We start from the raw sequence: 17,279 nt of genomic DNA on the forward strand, positions 1-17,279 counted from the left end.
TCATTCAGTAATGGCCTCCACCCCTGGGAAAAATCCCCTTGGGATCTCAATGCTTCGGTGCACTCTTCCACCTGGAGTTAGAGGCACATCCACCCTAGCATTCCCGCGCGTGTTCTGGTCATACTCCTGTTCGGCTTGGTGTAGCCGTTGAAAATAATCGACAAGGCCCCTATTGGGGTCCTGATTCGGCATGATCGCGGCATAATCAGGTGGCGGGGTCATGACAGGAGGAGGCGGGGGAATGTCTTCGAATGGCGGTGGTGCAAATGACGGGACTCGTATGAGGTGGATAGGTCGGGTGCGCATGTTTAAAGAGTCCCCGGAATCTGTAGGCTGTGTGTCCTCACGGGCGCGGTCTACAGACTCAGAGGAAGAGGACTGCGGCGTATAGATGGGGGAGCCGTCGCTAGCGTTGGAAATATTGAGGATCATATTGAGATCGCCTAGCCCAGTGTTCATTGAAGTGGGTGGGGCGAGAGGTCTAGCATCAGGACAGCCACATTCATACTCTGCAGATGGGGCTGACGTAGGAGATGTATAATGTGGAAGTGCAAGGTTTGATTGCTTTGCCAGGCAGGATAGAATGTGGAATGGCGAGTCGATTGAAATCTCAAAGTGGCGGCGCTTATGGGAGTAGTTTTCATCGGGCCTTGATAGTCGAAGGACGATCTACATAGCATTAGCGGCTGTTGCGATAACGGGTTAGGGATGAAATAACCTACCCTGATCCAGTGGTTAATAGTGATATTATCGTACGCGGAGTCGCAATGCAATTTCTGAGCCGACTCAACATTCCGCATGAGCGGACATGTTGGAAGCTGCACGTCAAATTCCATCTCTGTTGGCCCAGCACCGAAGTCATTCTCAACATCGCCGAGGAGATTCGTACACATGGGATCGGATATTTCAACGCCACGTGCTGCAGCCTCGCGATCTTCCCATCGAATGCCACCGCCCGAAGTGATTCGTAACTTGCTTCCTGGATATGTACTGATCACAGGAAATCCAGCACGTTTATCAAAGAGCAGGATTTGTCGATTTTTGTCTGTACGATGCTCGACATTGCCTAATGACCAATGCAGAGCTGTCTCGGATACGTAAACTTTGATCCGATGGCATGAAACTTTAGCAAGGGGCGTAAGTTTGAATGCAATCGGGATTTGTGCCCCTAAAGGAAATGATTTGCCCGATATAATGATATCGTAATGAAGCTGGTCTTCCCATGAGCGAGAAATCGCGATTGGTTCAACCTGTTCTAACGAGTTCTGCGATGGAGTCCGAACGAGAAGCACTTCTTTTGAGCCTGAAATGTTTGGACGAAACACGCCCGCTCGTTCGACAAACGCCTCAAGCGAATATTTGACAGACCCATAATCAGTTTTTATAGTTTCTGGAAAGTGAGAGTCGATTGGTAGCTCGAAATTGTAGATATAATCACCTGGCTGAAACAACGTATAGCCCGTCTGTGCGGAGGCTGAGGGGGTAGCAAATTCATCGCTTGCGAAGCTTCGTGATGAACTGTGTGGGAGTGAAAGTCGCCTAAACTCTTTTGCCATGCGATCTAAACTTACAGAGGAGCGAGACCGTGGGAAGAGTCCGGAGGTTGGGTAGGTTGGTGCTCCCTTCTTGGGGTGAAGCAGTCGAAAATAATCGGCACCATAACGATTTTGCTGGGTTATATATCTGTCATCATAAAAGGGCCATATATGGGTCATAACACCGCGGCTATCACGGTAAAAATGTTTCTGGCTTGGTAAACCTGTCGAAGAAATTGGAAAACGTTAGTGACTGTACTAGATGTTGAGACCCCTGGCGTTACAAGAATACTCACTCTCCGACCACGTTGCATTTACCACACCCTTAAATGTGAGGAGTATTCTCTTGATTTTGGTCGTCTTGGTAACCTTGATATGCAAATGGCCCCTGAGCATGGCGGCCTTTGAACTGTCTCCGCTATCTGCGTCCTCGAGAAAGATCACAGGCTCGGCTTGAGCAATTGCGACAGTAATTCCGTTCCCAGAGGCGATGATTTTCTCATTGGCTAGAGTTTGCAGCACAGGAAGTGGCCCTGACTCCGGAAAAGTTTGGGTCGACATGATAGACCCCCGACGGGAATCAGTATCCTGCTGAGTGCGCCGCTCACGAGAAATATCAGCATGGGAGCCTCCCACGCTCTCAGACTCAACCCTCATGTCGGCATTATTATCCACCACAAAACCGGATAAGTCACTGCACCTCGAGTCTACCAATGGGGTTCGGAGATTGGCCTTCGAGGCAGATGGGATGGTGGGATTTGAGAGCCGTAAAAGAGAATGCTTCAGGCTATCTCGTCTTGACGCCACTTTGAGGTTCTGGTGGGATAATGGAATTGCAAAGGAAAGCTGAGCGAAGAACGATTGTCTTGTCTGTAGACGTTCTGGCTGAACGATGAGGAGGTTGATGGGAAGGAGCTCGGAGTAGTTCCAGAGCTATAGTGGGGCGATTTGCATGCACGATAGGTCGCCAGGCTTCCAAAAAGGTAAAGCAGCACGTTCTAGGGAATTTTAGGCGCCGGACCATATGAAGAAGCAACGGAAGCGCCAATTGGAGAGACCGAGTGAAGACAACGTAAGACGCGCCACTGACGATAAGAACCGAAATTGAGCAAAGGTGTGTGTGTGTTTTCAAAGCTTTTTGGAGAGGTTTAGATTTTCTAGGCGAGAAGAGTAAGGAAAGTCAGAGACAAAAACTGAGTTTGTTCCGTGAAACAGCAGAACGGCCAACACAAACAACGGTTGCGATGCGAAAAGCTTGGATGCAAGTGAGTTTGGGCCAGTGACGTAGGAGGCCAGTCGCCGGAGAAACGAATCCACCGAGATCCGGGGATTGCATATCACGTGAACGAAGGAGGAAGTTAATCCGCCGATCCAGGGCGGAGGAAGATTCGGATCTCCACCAGCAAGCCGGGATTGCCTGGGCGGGCTGAACGTGTTCGACAATGCGTTGCTTGGCGACAGCGTAAAGAAGAATGTTGGAACAATACGGAGCTCGCCGCGCTGGCGGCGCACGGTTGATCAGGCCACTGCGAAGTTGACTGCGAATGGGGGCCATGAGGATACTTCATCCAGGGAATGTCAATGGCAGCGCCCACGCGTGCTCAGCCATGACTGTGATTGTGACTGGTCTGCTAGGGTGCGGGCAGGGTTTAGATTTTTATAGCCAATTCACTGGGCTAGCGCAGTGTATCTGCCATGGTGATAATTAATAATAACACACGCCAGCCGGCGCGGTGCCCCATATAATAATATGGATGAGAAGGGATCAGCAGCGTGTTTCCCGGCATCCATCCCGTGGACCAGCGTTGCAATCCCCAGGCTTGGCCCCCTGGAGCTGATAAAGCACAGCGCGCCGCAGAAACGCGGCCCCCGGCGACCAGAGCCTGGACAGGTGCTGGCCGCCAGACGCGAGGTTTGGCGGTGGTGCAAACAGGGCAAACGTGCCACGTGTGGTGCCAAATCGGGCCTGCGCCACAGCTGGGGGCGGTGGCTGGGCTAGCGCAGAACCAGCGCGGCGGCGAGTCGGGCTGCTTAGCTAATGCCCCGGCTGCAGGCTTGGCGCCGCCGCCCGCTCGCCAGTCCAGCCCGTCGCCGCACCACCGCTGGCTGACCACCGCATCTCGACGTACGCTTTTAGCCTTTCCGTGCCATCAACCAGGGGTGCCACAGGATCCATCCAAAAAAAAGGAACTAAGCGGAGTGCCTGTATCAAACAGGGACCCTTCTCCCGCCCCATCTGACTTTTTGCCTTTGCACCTCCTTCCAACATCCGCCTATCCTGCTCCCGGCCAGCTCTTCCCATCACCGTTCGTGCTTTTTAGCCATCGTCCGAGCTCTGTTCGTCTCTCGTCGTCTCTGCTGACGGCCTGTCGCTTGTTTGCCGAATGAACGGACGAGGTTCCACCTCGCTTCTCGCGCCAATTTCAGCCTCAAAAAGGTGGTCAGTGCTCACCCCTCGCTCAACCCCCAAACTGCAAATCTTCACAATAACAACATCGCAACATCACATCGCCACGACTGGCGCAACTGCACCCCACGCTCGACGCCATCGCTGCAGACCTGTCGCTTGTTATTGACGCTGCCTTACTTAGTTTTGAACGCGCATTTTTTTTGCCTTCCTCGCAACCCTCTAAATCTGACCTTCGCCTGACCCCGTCGCTTGTCGCCCAACTTCGTCGCCATCACTTTGGTTGAATATGTACAATCGAGCGATGGTTCCGGCGCCGAATCCGCGTCTGACAGAACTCTTTGACCAGCTGCGTCAAGAGTACGAGAATCAATCTCGAAGCCATGGCGAGTGTGAGCATCAATGTATGAAAAACCTAGATAGGCGCCGAATTTCTTTTTATTCTTGCCAGGAAACCCAGATTTACTGGTGGATGGGCATGATAGCCCTAGCGCACGCGCTTTCCTATGTCGGCGTGATGAAATAGAATACGGCTTGCGATTTATAATGTTAATTGGAACTAACTTTACTCTAGTGACCGGGCAGCTTCAAGAGATGGAGATGATCCGCCAGCGAGTAAGTCAGTTGGAGCAGGCTCATATGGATATGAAACAAAAGTACGTGCGCGCTTTTTGATATGAACACGCCATTGTATTGTTTCGCACTCGAATCTCACCGCGCCTAAAATAGATATGAAGGCGAAATTCGCGCTCTGCGAATGGAGCTAGAGTCTCGCGGTATCCATCTCCCGCCCTCACACGTTGGTGGTCCTCCAACCCATGGTGGTTTGTCTCAGGCGCCGCCCCCTGCCTTAGGCCACGGTCCCAGTAATCTCTTTGGTGGTATTATAACAAACCAAGGTGGCGGGCCCCCTGCTTTGGCCCCTCCCCCTCCTCAGGACCAACAACAGCCTCCTCAGCACTCCATGCAGCAACCAGCTTCAGGTGCGCAAGGACCGCCCCAGCCACAGCAAGGCGCATTCGGCGGTTATCAACCGAATTCTGGTGTGAATGGTAATAGCTAAGTAACCGATATTACTCGTCAAGCAAACTCTAACAGTCGTTTTCGCAGGTTATGGGCCACCACCACCAACTCAAACTTCCTCTCCTGGCCCTGGAAAAGTACGTGCGAACAGAGCACCTCCTGGACCCGCTACACCCCAGCAAAACCATCCGGTGGCGTATCCTGACCCTAGAGCATCTCCACAGATTCCACAGCCTACTCCCCCCGGCCAACAAGTGCCCTACCGTGTCGGTAATGCCCTTGGAGAATTAGAGCCCGACAAGCTTCCCCCGACCCAGAAAAAAGAAGGCAGCGATTGGTATGCTGTGTTCAACCCTGAGATCCCCCGTGTCCTGGATGTCGAGCTGGTCCACACTCTGTCCCATAACAGCGTTGTTTGCTGTGTCAAGTTTAGCTCCGATGGGAAATATGTTGCAACAGGTTGCAACCGTTCGGCCCAGATCTTTGACGTTGCCTCTGGACAACTGGTAACGACCTTGCAAGATGAAACGGCGAATAAGGAGGGTGACCTTTATATTCGTAGCGTTTGCTTCAGCCCAGATGGAAAATGCTTAGCTACTGGTGCTGAAGACAGGCAAATTCGGGTACGACTATCAAAATTTTATATTACATTGTGTTTTATCTACTAACTGTGAAATTTCACAGGTCTGGGATATTGCGAACCGAAAAATCAGACACATATTTGCCGGGCACGAAAATGACATTTATTCCCTCGATTACTCGCGCAACGGCCGGTATATCGCATCTGGCAGTGGAGACAAGACCGTGCGGATGTGGGATGTGTATGATGGAAAGCAAGAACTTATCCTGAGCATCGAGGACGGCGTAACAACTGTTGCTATTTCTCCTGATGGCCGATACGTCGCTGCTGGGTCTCTCGATCGAAGCGTAAGGGTATGGGATACCACGACTGGCTACCTTGTGGAACGTCTGGAGAGCCCCGATGGCCACCGAGACAGCGTGTACTCCGTTGCATTTGCTCCTAACGGCCGAGATTTGGTCAGCGGTAGTTTAGATAAGACCATCAAGATGTGGGAGTTAACTCCATCGCGTGGTATGGCACCTGGCAATGGTCCAAAGGGTGGAAAATGCGTTCGTACATTTGAAGGCCACAAGGTAAAAGGACAAAACAACCTATGCAACCTTACTAGTTCTTGCATTGCTAACCACTGAACAGGACTTCGTCCTAAGTGTTTGCTTCACTCCAGATGGCCACTGGGTTCTGAGCGGCTCTAAAGATAGAGGTGTACAATTCTGGGATGTGATGACTGGCCATGCCCAAATGATGCTTCAGGGCCATAAGAACTCTGGTGCGTTTAAAATGATCGATTACATTTTTTTTATAGTGATGCTAATTCGTCATAGTCATTTCTGTTGCACCCAGCCCAACAGGACAGCTCTTTGCTACTGGCAGCGGTGATTGCCGTGCTAAAATCTGGAGGTGGGTATTCACTTTCAGTCCCTTTGCAGTTTTTTCCGTTTTACTGATGACCTATTTTCCTTGTTTAGCTACGGTCCTTGGGGACGTCGGTAAAGATGTTTTGGTTAAATACCCTCCATCTATCCCCCTACTCTTTGACATTTTGCTATCGTACGAGAAACAGTATTGCTTTCTGATGGCACTCGATTTCTGATCCTGGCTGTCGTGTTTTGCTGTTTGCTTGTCATAAACGGATCTCAACGCTGGCCTTTGTGGCCGAGAAGACCTCTTTTGACAGAGCTAAACAGAGTTTTGGGAGTTAATACAAATGTGGAAGTCATGCCTGGCGAAATATGGAAGTGAGATACTGGGTTTGTTAGTATTGCCATGCCTTATCAGCATGTATGCAAAGTATTGTGCTGTAATTTTTCCCACTCTTTTTCTCACTCTCGCTGTGTTTTTTTCTCCCCTTCAAAGATATGTGAATTCGATCAAATGTTGTGCTTCTCGGTGTTTACTGCTTTTTACACAATGCTCCGCGTTGAATAATACTGGATTTTCGATGGGGGTTGTTATTGCTGTGGTCGGAACTAGCCGTCCTCAGGTTGTGGATGCCGTCATTCCCGAGGAGGACCGGGAGAAAAAGATACCAAACGGAACAGATGTGGTTTGCATGTACTGTACTTCTGGTGTGCGAAATATTCGAAAATGCTGGTGTTCGTTGGGCTATGAATTGAATTTTTTTTCTTTAGTACTACGTACGGAGTGCAAGTTCTCATACCGCTATATTCCATCTCCTACGTGTCTTGTTGATCAACCATGATGTTAGTGATGAATACGACCTACCAGAAACGCAGCCCGATCGTTTTGGAAAAGGAACCGGATGGAGAAAGTCTTGCGGTCTCAAGCTGTCTGTCCAACAATGCCGGCTTTCGCTCGTAATCATAGGCTGGCATATGTTATCCTGTACACAAGATACGTCCTCCGTGCACCACTTCCTGCATCTCTGTTTCTCTCAGCTTTCCACACCTCACTCACCCGGGCCTGAGGCGATGATGCTGGGCGTCAATGGGCGTTCGGTCTTCCTTGTTGCGCGACTTTGGCGATTCCCACCCGGCCCGCGCTTCCCCACATTTCATTCTCGGTTGTCGCACATCGAGCATACAGCTATGAATGGAAGGATGCGATATGCAGCACTTGGTGCGCCGGTGGCTGTTCGGCCACTTTAGCCTAATGCGTCCACGTACCCTCGCGTATGCATGCCCGGGCAGATCGGGTCCGCTGCTAAGCTCCAAGAGGCTCCTGGACTCGAGGCCGGCCGCCCCTTGTTGTCGGGAGGTGCATATGCGCTGTTCGGAAAAGGAGACGCGTCTATTCGGCGGCCAGGGCTCTCGGGCCACACGTCTCTTGGAGTAACTACGGCAGCCAGACGAAAATCCCTCCCCTCGCCTCCCCCCACACCTCCAAACGAGCTGCCATGAGCTGCCTTTTTTTTTTGGCGTAACAGGCTGGCGGTCAAGGTTCTGGGCGCGAACTTAACGCGAATCGGAACCGTGGGCGGAGAAACGTTGAGCCGGGCGCTGGTTGGGTGACCTCCATGCGGAACGCAGCTGCTCGAGAAGGCCCGGATGGCGACGGCGAGTGACTTCGGCTACTCTTCTCATGCAGTATCACTCACCTTCGCCAGAAGAGGGATGGCACTGTGATCTGCCGTGTTGCGAGCGGCAATAGGTTTCCATCCCGCGAACGCATTCTCGACAACTGAACCCGACGCCCGGCAATCTCGGAATCTTCCGCGAGCCCGGGGCAAATACCGTTGCGGGTTCCATGGATAGAGGAGATTGACCAATGTGGTCCCTATGGATACCGTGGGTCTATCGCCGGCGAGATAACGGTTTTTGTTTTGTTCGAAATCATGTTATATACACTCCAGACCCTTGGACTGTGAGAACGGCGAATGTCCATATAACGGCGGGAAGAGTGCAGCCAGCTCGTCTCCTACCAGCGAGCAGATGCGTATGTATATGACAGGGGAAAGCTCTTCAAAAAATCCCAATGGCTAATAGAAATTTCAAAAATGCAATGATGCCTCATTGGTCCAGGAACTCAGCATATTCAGTCAGATATCACCGTCCACTCTGAATCGTGTGACTGGTCGTCCCTTGTCTTGGACCCGATCCATTGAGAAGGGCCCCCCCAATACCCCCCTCCGGAAAAGGGTTTGATAGATAAGAGTTCTGTGTCTCCCCGGGAGGCTTTGGATCCGGTTCCATGTGTCCCTTTGGTCACGAATTGTACCTTGGACGGGTACAATTCTCTAGGCCTCTGTGCTGGCTTTGTTCCCTATTCGTCGCGATGCGCGCGTCCTTTGGACCGCCTCACCTTGATTCTCTTGCGCATGCCGTGGATCCGCTGTTCTTCTCACACAGGCAATTCTCCTTAATTCTCTCGCCAAAGCTTGGATTTCAAGGCGGAGTTGTGCCAACTCCAGCAGAATCCCTCGTATCGCGCAGGTTTTTTTTTGGGTGAAGATGTATTTTATTGTATATCAGAGTTGGATATCTTTCTGTCAGATTGGGTTTAATGGTGGTTATTTGTTTTTTTTTTTCTCTCTCGAAACCACCTGCGGCCAGAACGCAAACCTGTTTTAGCTGGTCCATGCCACCAAGACACCGCGTGCGCCGGGGAACAAACTACGCATTGGCAGGCTCGACGCGGGATGGAAGCATAACGGCTCCCTCGCATCCCAACTCGATAACTACCCGGCAACTGACAGCCGCCAATTCTGGCCCGCCACTGGTCCCGCGGGCACCAAAAATGAAGCGGCCACTTTCCCCAAACTTGGCATGAAGGGGTGTCAGGTGACGTTTGGGATGAAGCTACGGAAGGGACAGTAGTGTGCCCTTATTATTATTATTCCTTCCAAGAAGCTCCGCCGGCAAAGGCGTTTCAAGAGCGTGGGGTGGCGAGTCGGCGATAGCGCCGACAAGCTGAGTTTGATTGGGCAGCAGACGTCGGGTGTTCCGAAGCGTGTTTTGCTTGCGTGTGATTTGCACGCTTCCTACTTCGCTTCCTCTGACACTACCGCCAACTAAACGAACTAGACTTCCTACCGCGCGCGTACGTGCGCATCCCGCATGGGTTCTGCCTCTTCCGTCGTCGTCGTCGTCGTTGTCCTCCTCCACTAGGAAGTCTCCCGGGGCCTTTGAAACGAAAACGGGGGGGAGAGAGCTGGCGACCGGGGAGGGAAGGGAGGGGACCCCGTTGCTCCTCGGCGAGCGAGCCTGATTTGCGCGCCCTTCACCGTCCAACGGGGGCCCAGGAGGCGAGAAACGGTGCAAGGATGGAAAGGGGGGAGAGAGAGAGAGAGAGAAAGAGGTGACACAAGTCGACGGGCCCGCGCGCGGGCGACGAGCTCTCATCCCGGTACTCGGCTTGCTCGTCGCCGACGATGCGGTTTCCTCATTGGCCCGCCCGGTGTGATTGCGATGAGAATCAGCTACGGAGTACTACTGCTGCTGCTGCTGCTCACAAAGGGGCGACATCTCGGCCGGGAGTCGCGTACTCTTATTGCTTCACTCTGGAAGGAGGCTAAGTGTCGCTCAGGGTCTTGTCGTTGTTGGATGCGACTTCGTGGTCGACGGGTTGGCTTGCAAATCGTCATGAGTGCCAAAAAGCTTCGAAGACTTTGCCAATGCCCAGTAGCCGACTTGGAAATCGACAAAAAAGAAATCTTGATTACGAAAAAAATAAACATAAAAAGAAAGTCCTACAGTATCCGCGGCCAGCCTGGCGCTTGTCTGTGACTTGCGAGTGCATCATCAGCTCGTCTCTTCCCGCGCAATTTCCGATGCAGCGACGACTATGCGTGTGGCTGCCCAGCGCCAAATAAATAGTTTTCTTTGATCGGGCCTGAAGCGAGAATCCTACTGGCAGTGATTCACACACAATCCTTTGCGATGGACCTTCACAGCTTCCATTCTTCCAGCCTCGTATTCCCCCTACAGGACTCCAAAAATAAAAACATCTCAATTAATAATCGACGGCCCACCCGCTTCGATACTAAGAAAACGCCCTCCCGCTCAAGAGCAATTTTAGTCCTGTGGATCATTTTTTTCTCCATCATCGCCCGCCTGCCCGCCTCACCCATCATGCGAGTGATTTATTCAGCATGACTCGGGTGGCGAGATCTCCCCCTCCCGTCCCAAGCCGGGGGCCGCCCTTGAGCGGTGCGTTTGAGCAGCGGCTCCCAAGGTCCAAGCCCTGACTGAGCCCGCGCGTGCACACTCAACTCTTCTTGACTCGGCAAGCGAGGCAGGCAGCTTCGCGCGCGCGCGCGCACTGCCTTGGTTGGCTCCGCCCAACCCCACCGCCCACCCCTCCCCTCTTATCATATTAATGCACACTCTGCATAATAATAATATAAATACTTGGGGCCCTGAGGACTTGGAGGGGGGTGGAGAAGCTGCCCGCTTGCTGCCCAACGACAATAATAAATATATCGGGGGGGTGGTGGGTAAGTGTGGGCCGGTGTAGTTCTCGCCGCGCTGGGCGGACGAGATCTAGGTCCTTGTTTCGCGTGCGCGGCGACCGGTTTCCCCGTTCCCCATAAATATCTGGTCGTTTAGGGAAAATGGAGAGCTAGCAGAGCAGTGCCAGGGTTAAGGAGATGCGGGTTAGATAGCTGGGTCTGGGTACGGAGGAGTTAGCGGGCGATGATGATGATGATGATCTGACGATGTGCCTGCTAGGCATTTAGTTAGTTATTAGTTAGTTTAGCCGCGGGTGTATGTGCGCAAGGACCCTGAGGGAATATTTAGATGAGCATCAGAATCAGAATTGAAAAAAAAAAAAGGTCAATGCCGTGTGTTCATTGTCAGGGGATGGTACAAAAAAAAAGGGGGGGAGCGGCAACCCTGATTCTCAATCTCTCTGAGAATTCGCACATGTAACATCTCTGCCTGTCTTGTTGGGGGAAGTTCCAGCTCCTGTCGTTCGGCCAGGTCGTTAGTTATGTGACCAGTCAACTAACTACCTAGTTACCTAGCTGCTCTCGCTGGCGAAGGTTGCCTGACAGCAACACGCCCCTCCCCCCCTGAACCCACCACGCCCCACGCCCGGCCGGGATCAACAGCATACCGCATCCAGCAAGCCTCAAAGTCCGATCGTATGTATGTACTCCGTAGTTATGTGTGTAGGTAGGTAACTAGGTAAGTACCAGGCCTCTCCGTTGCCGACGAGAAAAAAAAAAAGAACAACGATCGGCTCTTAAGCTTTGGGGATCAGCAGCAGGACGCTGTCTACTCCGGACATGCATTGCGAAAAGAAAAATGTATGGTTTTCCGGGAACGTGTTGCTGGTTGGGGCGGCTATCATTGTTGTTGTTGTAGTTGTGACTGGACTTGGAGGTAAGAAGTAGTTAGTAGTTACATAGTTGCGGAGGACAGGAAATGCAGTGCGAGGACTGGCGGCGTGCATATTCAGGTCTCGACGGGGGATGATTTGGAATACCCAGTTACCGATGGAGTACATAGAGTAATAACATGCAGAGATGTCCCCCCTGGCCGGGCAGGGGGGGGGGGGAGTTCGGCATGCAGGCTGGAACGAACAGCTGGGAGCGCGAGAGTAATAGGGCGTTGATAGCCAGCCCAGCCAGCCAGTCACGGAGGAGCTATCTAACTAACTAACTGTCCCAACAGTTACACACACACACACTGGCGGACCGGCCGCCGATCACTGAAACCAGTGGCAGTGTGGCTCAACGACGACGACGACGATAAATGATGATGATGATGATGATGATGATGATGATGATGATGACAGCTTGGTAGTAGCTACAGACGCGGAACTAGGCTGTGCCACAGGCACAGACCACAGATCCCAAGGCACGGGCTTGTTTGGGGCGGCAGCCCGTCCGTCCCCCATGTCGGTCGGTCCTCTAACTAGTAACTACTTCCCTGGTCGCTGACGGCGAGGCTCGTCCAGAGCGAGCGCGGGGCCCTTGTCAACCCAACCCACTTACTTCTCTTTCTCCCTCTCGCTCTCCCGCTTTGGCATCATGAGACCCTTTTTCCCTTCTCGTTCGGGTGGGAAATCCTTTCCGGATAATTAACTAGTTAGTTAGTTAGCCAAACTAGCTCGGCGCGGATTTTTTGCCTCCCTTCCAGGCAGAACAGATAAAGTCACTAAGTAGCGGTGGGCAATCACGGTCCTCGTCGGCTGGGGATGGAGTAGAGTGTTTGTGGCTCGCTAAGGGGTGGGAAACGGGCAGTCTGTCGCGGCCAGAGAGAGGCTGACAAGCTCTTCGCCCGCCAGGGCCTGGTTTCGGAAGTGTGGAACAGGCCCGATTGGCGAGCGGCCGTTCGAACCCAGCCAACTCGCCAGCTAGCTAGTGACTGGCCACGATTGCCGACGGTTTTTGCTGGTCGTCTTTCGTTCGTTTTTTCTCTCTCTCTGTTCGATCTACTACTAGTTAGTGACTATGTCTCGCCCCGTGGCACAGCCCGAGCAGAAAAGAGATATCGCCAAGTCACGCGGCAACAACAACAACAACAACGAAAAGAAAAAAAAAAAAAAAAGACTGACGACCGGGGGCCAGGAGAAGCTAACTAGCAGCGCGACCGACCAGGAACCGGGGACATGCCCGCAACAGCCTCAGGGCGACGCAGGCGCGCTGCGGACGGTGATACGCTGGCGACCGCCGCTTGGCGGGCACAGGCAGAAACTCTCTGTGAGTGCCCGCCCGCGAGCGGGATGAAGAAGGGAGATGAGGATGCCCGTCATGCGGGGCGAGAATGTGCTGGGCGCGCAGGATTGGCGCCTGCATAGATATGACTGGATGTACTGCGTGGTGATGCGCATGCGCGCATATGTACGGAGTCGTTAACTAGTAGAGGCGGGCGAGGGGCAGCGAGGGGCCAGTGCGCAGGGCGGGCGGGTTTGAAGACTGTTCGGACGGGGGCCCGTCACAGCGCCTGGCATCAATAATGCGGTGACAGGGCTAAATCACATTACTAGCTAGTTAACTCGGCCGCGGGTCGAGTTTCATGGCCCCGGGCGATGACGGCATGGCGTGCCAGGCACGCGTCTTGAGCTTTGTTGGTTTTATGCTGACATGAAGAAAAGGAAAAATGAAAAAAAATAAAAATAAAAAAACGATGGCTAACTTTATCTTCCGACTCGCCGGAAATTCTGCCTTGTCCCGGGCCCTGGAGGGCTGCCGCGTGGGCGCAGGAAAAGCAAGGAGGGAGGGAGAAAAGAAACGAGCAGGTGGTCGATACGGAGTAACTACAGACAGGGAGAGCTAAGAATAACAAGCAGGCTCGGAAGTTTAGGCGGGCGGGTTATTAGACGTCCGGGGAACAGTGCAGGCGCTCGTATCGCCGGGCTGGGGCTGGGCTGGAGAGAAGCACGCGCGGGATCGGAGGGCTGGTGCTTGGGGGGGAGAGGGGAGAGTAGGAGGAGGAGGAGGAGTGATGGTGAGGCTAAAACAAGACAGGCGAGCGAGGCACGGGGCCGCACGCACGCACGGCAGAAGAAAGCAACGGACGGGCTCCCGGTGTCCAGGGCGCCGGGAGCTGGGGACAGCGACGGCCGGGGAAGCGAAGCCGTGCGAGACAGGCCGGCTAGCCAGTGGGTTGACTAGCTGGCTAGTTTAGCGAGCTGGATCGCCGGGGGGGAGGGAGGGAGGAAGAGGCAGCGGGCGGTGAGCCGGGTCATCCCATGTTTTAGGGCTGCATCCCGCTGGCAGCGACGGCTGGCCGTGCTGCCCAACCGGCCGCCAGTAGTAGTAGTAGTAGTAGTAGTAGTAGTAGTAGTAGCGGTGGTGAGCGGCCCGCCACCGGCCGTGGTTCGGTGAGGGCGCGGGCGCCCGCCTGCCAGGCACGATCGGCCGGCGGGTCTGATCAGTCGCAAAGCGGCATCCCTGCGCGGGCGCAGCTGGCCTTGGAGGAGAGGTGTGAGTACGGAGTATGTGTGTGTGTGTGTGTGTGTGAGAGAGAGAGAGAGAGAGAGAGAGAGAGTATAGGGCAGTCAGTTGTAAGATGTACTCCGTACTCCGTCCAGCGACAGATAACTACCTAACGACCGCCCGTAGACTCGCCGCCCAGCGTGACCTGTGCGCCCGCCGCGGCCGCCGGCGTTAAGCTTAAATGGCCCGCCGCGCACCCGCCCGCCAGCCAGCCAGCCAGCCAGCCAGCCCCGGGCCAGCCTACCAGCCTACCAGCCTACCAGCCTACCAGCCTGCCTATCTGTCCGCCTAGCGCCGCCGCCGCCGCCGCCCAGCCCAGCCCGCGCGCTGTTATTAACTGCTATACCCGCCCGCTGGGCCTCAGCGTCTGCTCTGACCTCTCTTTCTTTCTGTCTCGCTCTCTCTCTCTCTCTCTCTCACACAGCCGCAAAACAAAGTCTGGCAGTTCTCGTGGCTTCGTTCACTCCTTTATTCTTGCTTCTGCCGCTCCTTTCTTCTTCTTCTTCTTCTTCTTCTTCTTCTTCTCTCTCCTCCCATGGAAACCGCCGTGCCCGTCTCCTACGGCTTCGGCGGCCCCCATGACCTGGCCGCCGTCTCGCACCGCCGCCTGATGGGCCCGCCGCCCGACACGCCCATGCCGCCCTACTACGCCAGCCCGCCGCTGCCTTACGCCGCCCACCTGCACGCCCCCGCCGCCTACGGCTTCGGCCACATCCTCAACACCAGCCATGCCTCCTCCTACCAGCCCTTCTACGCCGCCGCCGCCAGTCCGCTGGCCCACCGCCTGCCCGACCACCCCGCTGCCGCCCCCCTTGCCCGCTCCTCCGCCGCCGCCACGCCTACTACCACCATTCCCACGACATCTCCCTCCTCCTCCTCCTCTCCGCCCTCCACCGCCGCTGCCAACGGCCTCGCCCGCCTGATCGAGTCCCATCCCGCCAGACTCGACCCGGACCACCACCAGCACCAGCACCACCAACACCACCATCAACATCCCACACACCACCTCCACCACCAGCAACACTCGCACTCCCGCCCCGCCAGCATCATCCACCAGCACAAGCCCGACGACCACCAGCAGCAGCAGCAGCAGCACCAGCACCAGCAGCCCACCGGCGACTCGCGGCCCGGCAAGCAGTCCCTGCGCGTCAAGCCCGACATCGAGTTCTCCACCGAGGTCGACACGCTCATGAAGACCATCCAGTCCAAGCCCAAGCTCGCCCAGCCGCAGCTGCCGCCGCTGCACCAGTTCACCACCGGCGTGCCCGGCTGGTCCTACCCGGGCCCTGGTGCCGCCGTCTCAGCCGCTCCGCCACCGCCCCCGCCGCCACCGCTCGTCCAGCAACAGCAGCAACAACAGCAGCAGTCTTCGTCGTCGTTGTCATCCGCGTCGATGTTTGCGCCGCCCCAGCCCGACCGCCCGCCGCCCTCCAAGCAGAAGTCCCGCCGCAAGTACGAGTGCACCCTGCCGAACTGCAGGAAGAGCTTCTACCAGAAGACCCATCTGGACATCCACATGCGCGCGCATACGGGTGACAAGCCGTTTGTACGCGACATTGCCCTTCCTTCCCCCTTATTCAAACGATACGTCTACGGTTGGGAGCTAATGCGGGCGCTTATATTAGATCTGCAAAGAGGCCGGCTGTGGTCAACGGTTCTCGCAGCTGGGCAACTTAAAGGTAAGCCAAAAAACAAACAAACCAACCGCCTGTTTTTTAGTTTTTTTTTCCATTCTTTATTATTTTATTTTTCAAACGTTGCCTTTCGCGTTTTGCTTTTTTAGCGTTGCAAACCAACGGTCGGGCCGCGAAGCTAAGCTAATTATTAAAATTATTCAGACCCACGAACGCCGCCACACTGGCGAGAAGCCGTACTCCTGCGACATCTGCAACAAGAAATTCGCCCAGCGCGGCAACGTGCGCGCTCACAAGATCACGCATGAAAAGGCCAAGCCCTTCATCTGCCGCCTGGACGACTGCGGCAAGCAGTTCACACAGCTCGGCAACCTCAAGGTCAGTAGTCCAATTTGCTTGGGGCGTTTGTTTAAACTTTCTCCCCAAGTTCCCTTTTTTAAGTTCCCTCCCTCCCCCCCGTTCCGCGAAACCCAAGTATGCTGAGACAAGAGACGAACGGACTAGTCTCACCAAAACAAATTCCACGCCCAAACCCTGCGCGAGCTGACGATCCGCTTCTCCACCCTGTCCGAGACGGAGCGGCTCGCCCAGCACGACGTCGAGCTGTGGGAGTACTTCGCGACCCTGTACAAGAACAGCAACAAGGGCATCAAGGGCCGCGGCAAGGACCGCCGCGTCTCGTCCACCGCGAAGCAGCTCCGCCACCCGCCGCCGCCGCCGCCGCCGTCGTCTGCCCCCTCGTCCTCGTCGCACCCACACCCACACCCACACCCACACGCGCTCCAGCACCCGCACCCGCCTGCCCCCTCGTCCTCGGCTTCGTCCTCGGCTTCCCTGTCGTCGTCGTCATCGACGGCCGGATCGTCGGTGAGCAGCGGCATGGACGAGATGGGCGGCACCGCGACGTCGGCGGCGGCGGCGGGCAGTCTCGACGACGAGAAGCACCGCATGAGCATGTTCCACCATCGGTCGTCGTATCTGAGCACGCCGAGCAGCGACGAGGTCGATTTCCACGAGCACATGTATTCGCGCGGGCCGCATTGAAAAGAAAATCCTTATACATAAATCCAAAATACAATAACTATATACGGCACTCAACTTACTTTTTTTTTTGGTTGGCGGGCGAGAGTAATACAGACTTTACAGCGTGGAATCTTTGACAGCTTTTTTTTTTTTTTTTTTTTTTTTTTTGGACGGTTAATATCTTATCAGCAACTCGGGTAGCGAAGAACTCCACAACAGCAAGCAGGCG

The 17,279-nt window shown here is 54.6% G+C and overlaps 3 protein-coding genes across 3 annotated transcripts; 2 read left to right on the plus strand and 1 right to left on the minus strand.

Annotated features, from left to right (window-relative positions):
* Positions 1 to 2,192, minus strand: LOZ57_000412 (uncharacterized protein; the record flags this gene model as incomplete). Its single annotated transcript, XM_049249515.1, has 3 exons — positions 1 to 669; positions 723 to 1,759; positions 1,832 to 2,192. 3 exons carry the CDS (start codon positions 2,190 to 2,192, stop codon positions 1 to 3), a joined length of 2,067 nt encoding a protein of 688 aa, XP_049111709.1.
* A 2,054-nt stretch (positions 2,193 to 4,246) lies between these two features.
* TUP1 (general transcription repressor) lies at positions 4,247 to 6,538 on the plus strand (the record flags this gene model as incomplete). Its single annotated transcript, XM_049249516.1, has 8 exons — positions 4,247 to 4,346; positions 4,517 to 4,598; positions 4,672 to 4,994; positions 5,053 to 5,588; positions 5,650 to 6,120; positions 6,182 to 6,314; positions 6,370 to 6,445; positions 6,514 to 6,538. 8 exons carry the CDS (start codon positions 4,247 to 4,249, stop codon positions 6,536 to 6,538), a joined length of 1,746 nt encoding a protein of 581 aa, XP_049111710.1.
* Positions 6,539 to 14,928: 8,390 nt separating this feature from the next.
* AZF1 (DNA-binding transcription factor) lies at positions 14,929 to 17,071 on the plus strand (the record flags this gene model as incomplete). The annotated part of the gene is made up of 4 exons (XM_049249517.1): positions 14,929 to 15,939; positions 16,019 to 16,072; positions 16,232 to 16,405; positions 16,532 to 17,071. 4 exons carry the CDS (start codon positions 14,929 to 14,931, stop codon positions 17,069 to 17,071), a joined length of 1,779 nt encoding a protein of 592 aa, XP_049111711.1.
* Between the last annotated feature and the right edge of the window lie 208 nt (positions 17,072 to 17,279).

This window comes from Ophidiomyces ophidiicola (assembly GCF_022830035.1).
Source record: "Ophidiomyces ophidiicola strain CBS 122913 chromosome Unknown scaffold_1, whole genome shotgun sequence".
Lineage (NCBI taxonomy): Eukaryota > Fungi > Ascomycota > Eurotiomycetes > Onygenales > Onygenaceae > Ophidiomyces > Ophidiomyces ophidiicola.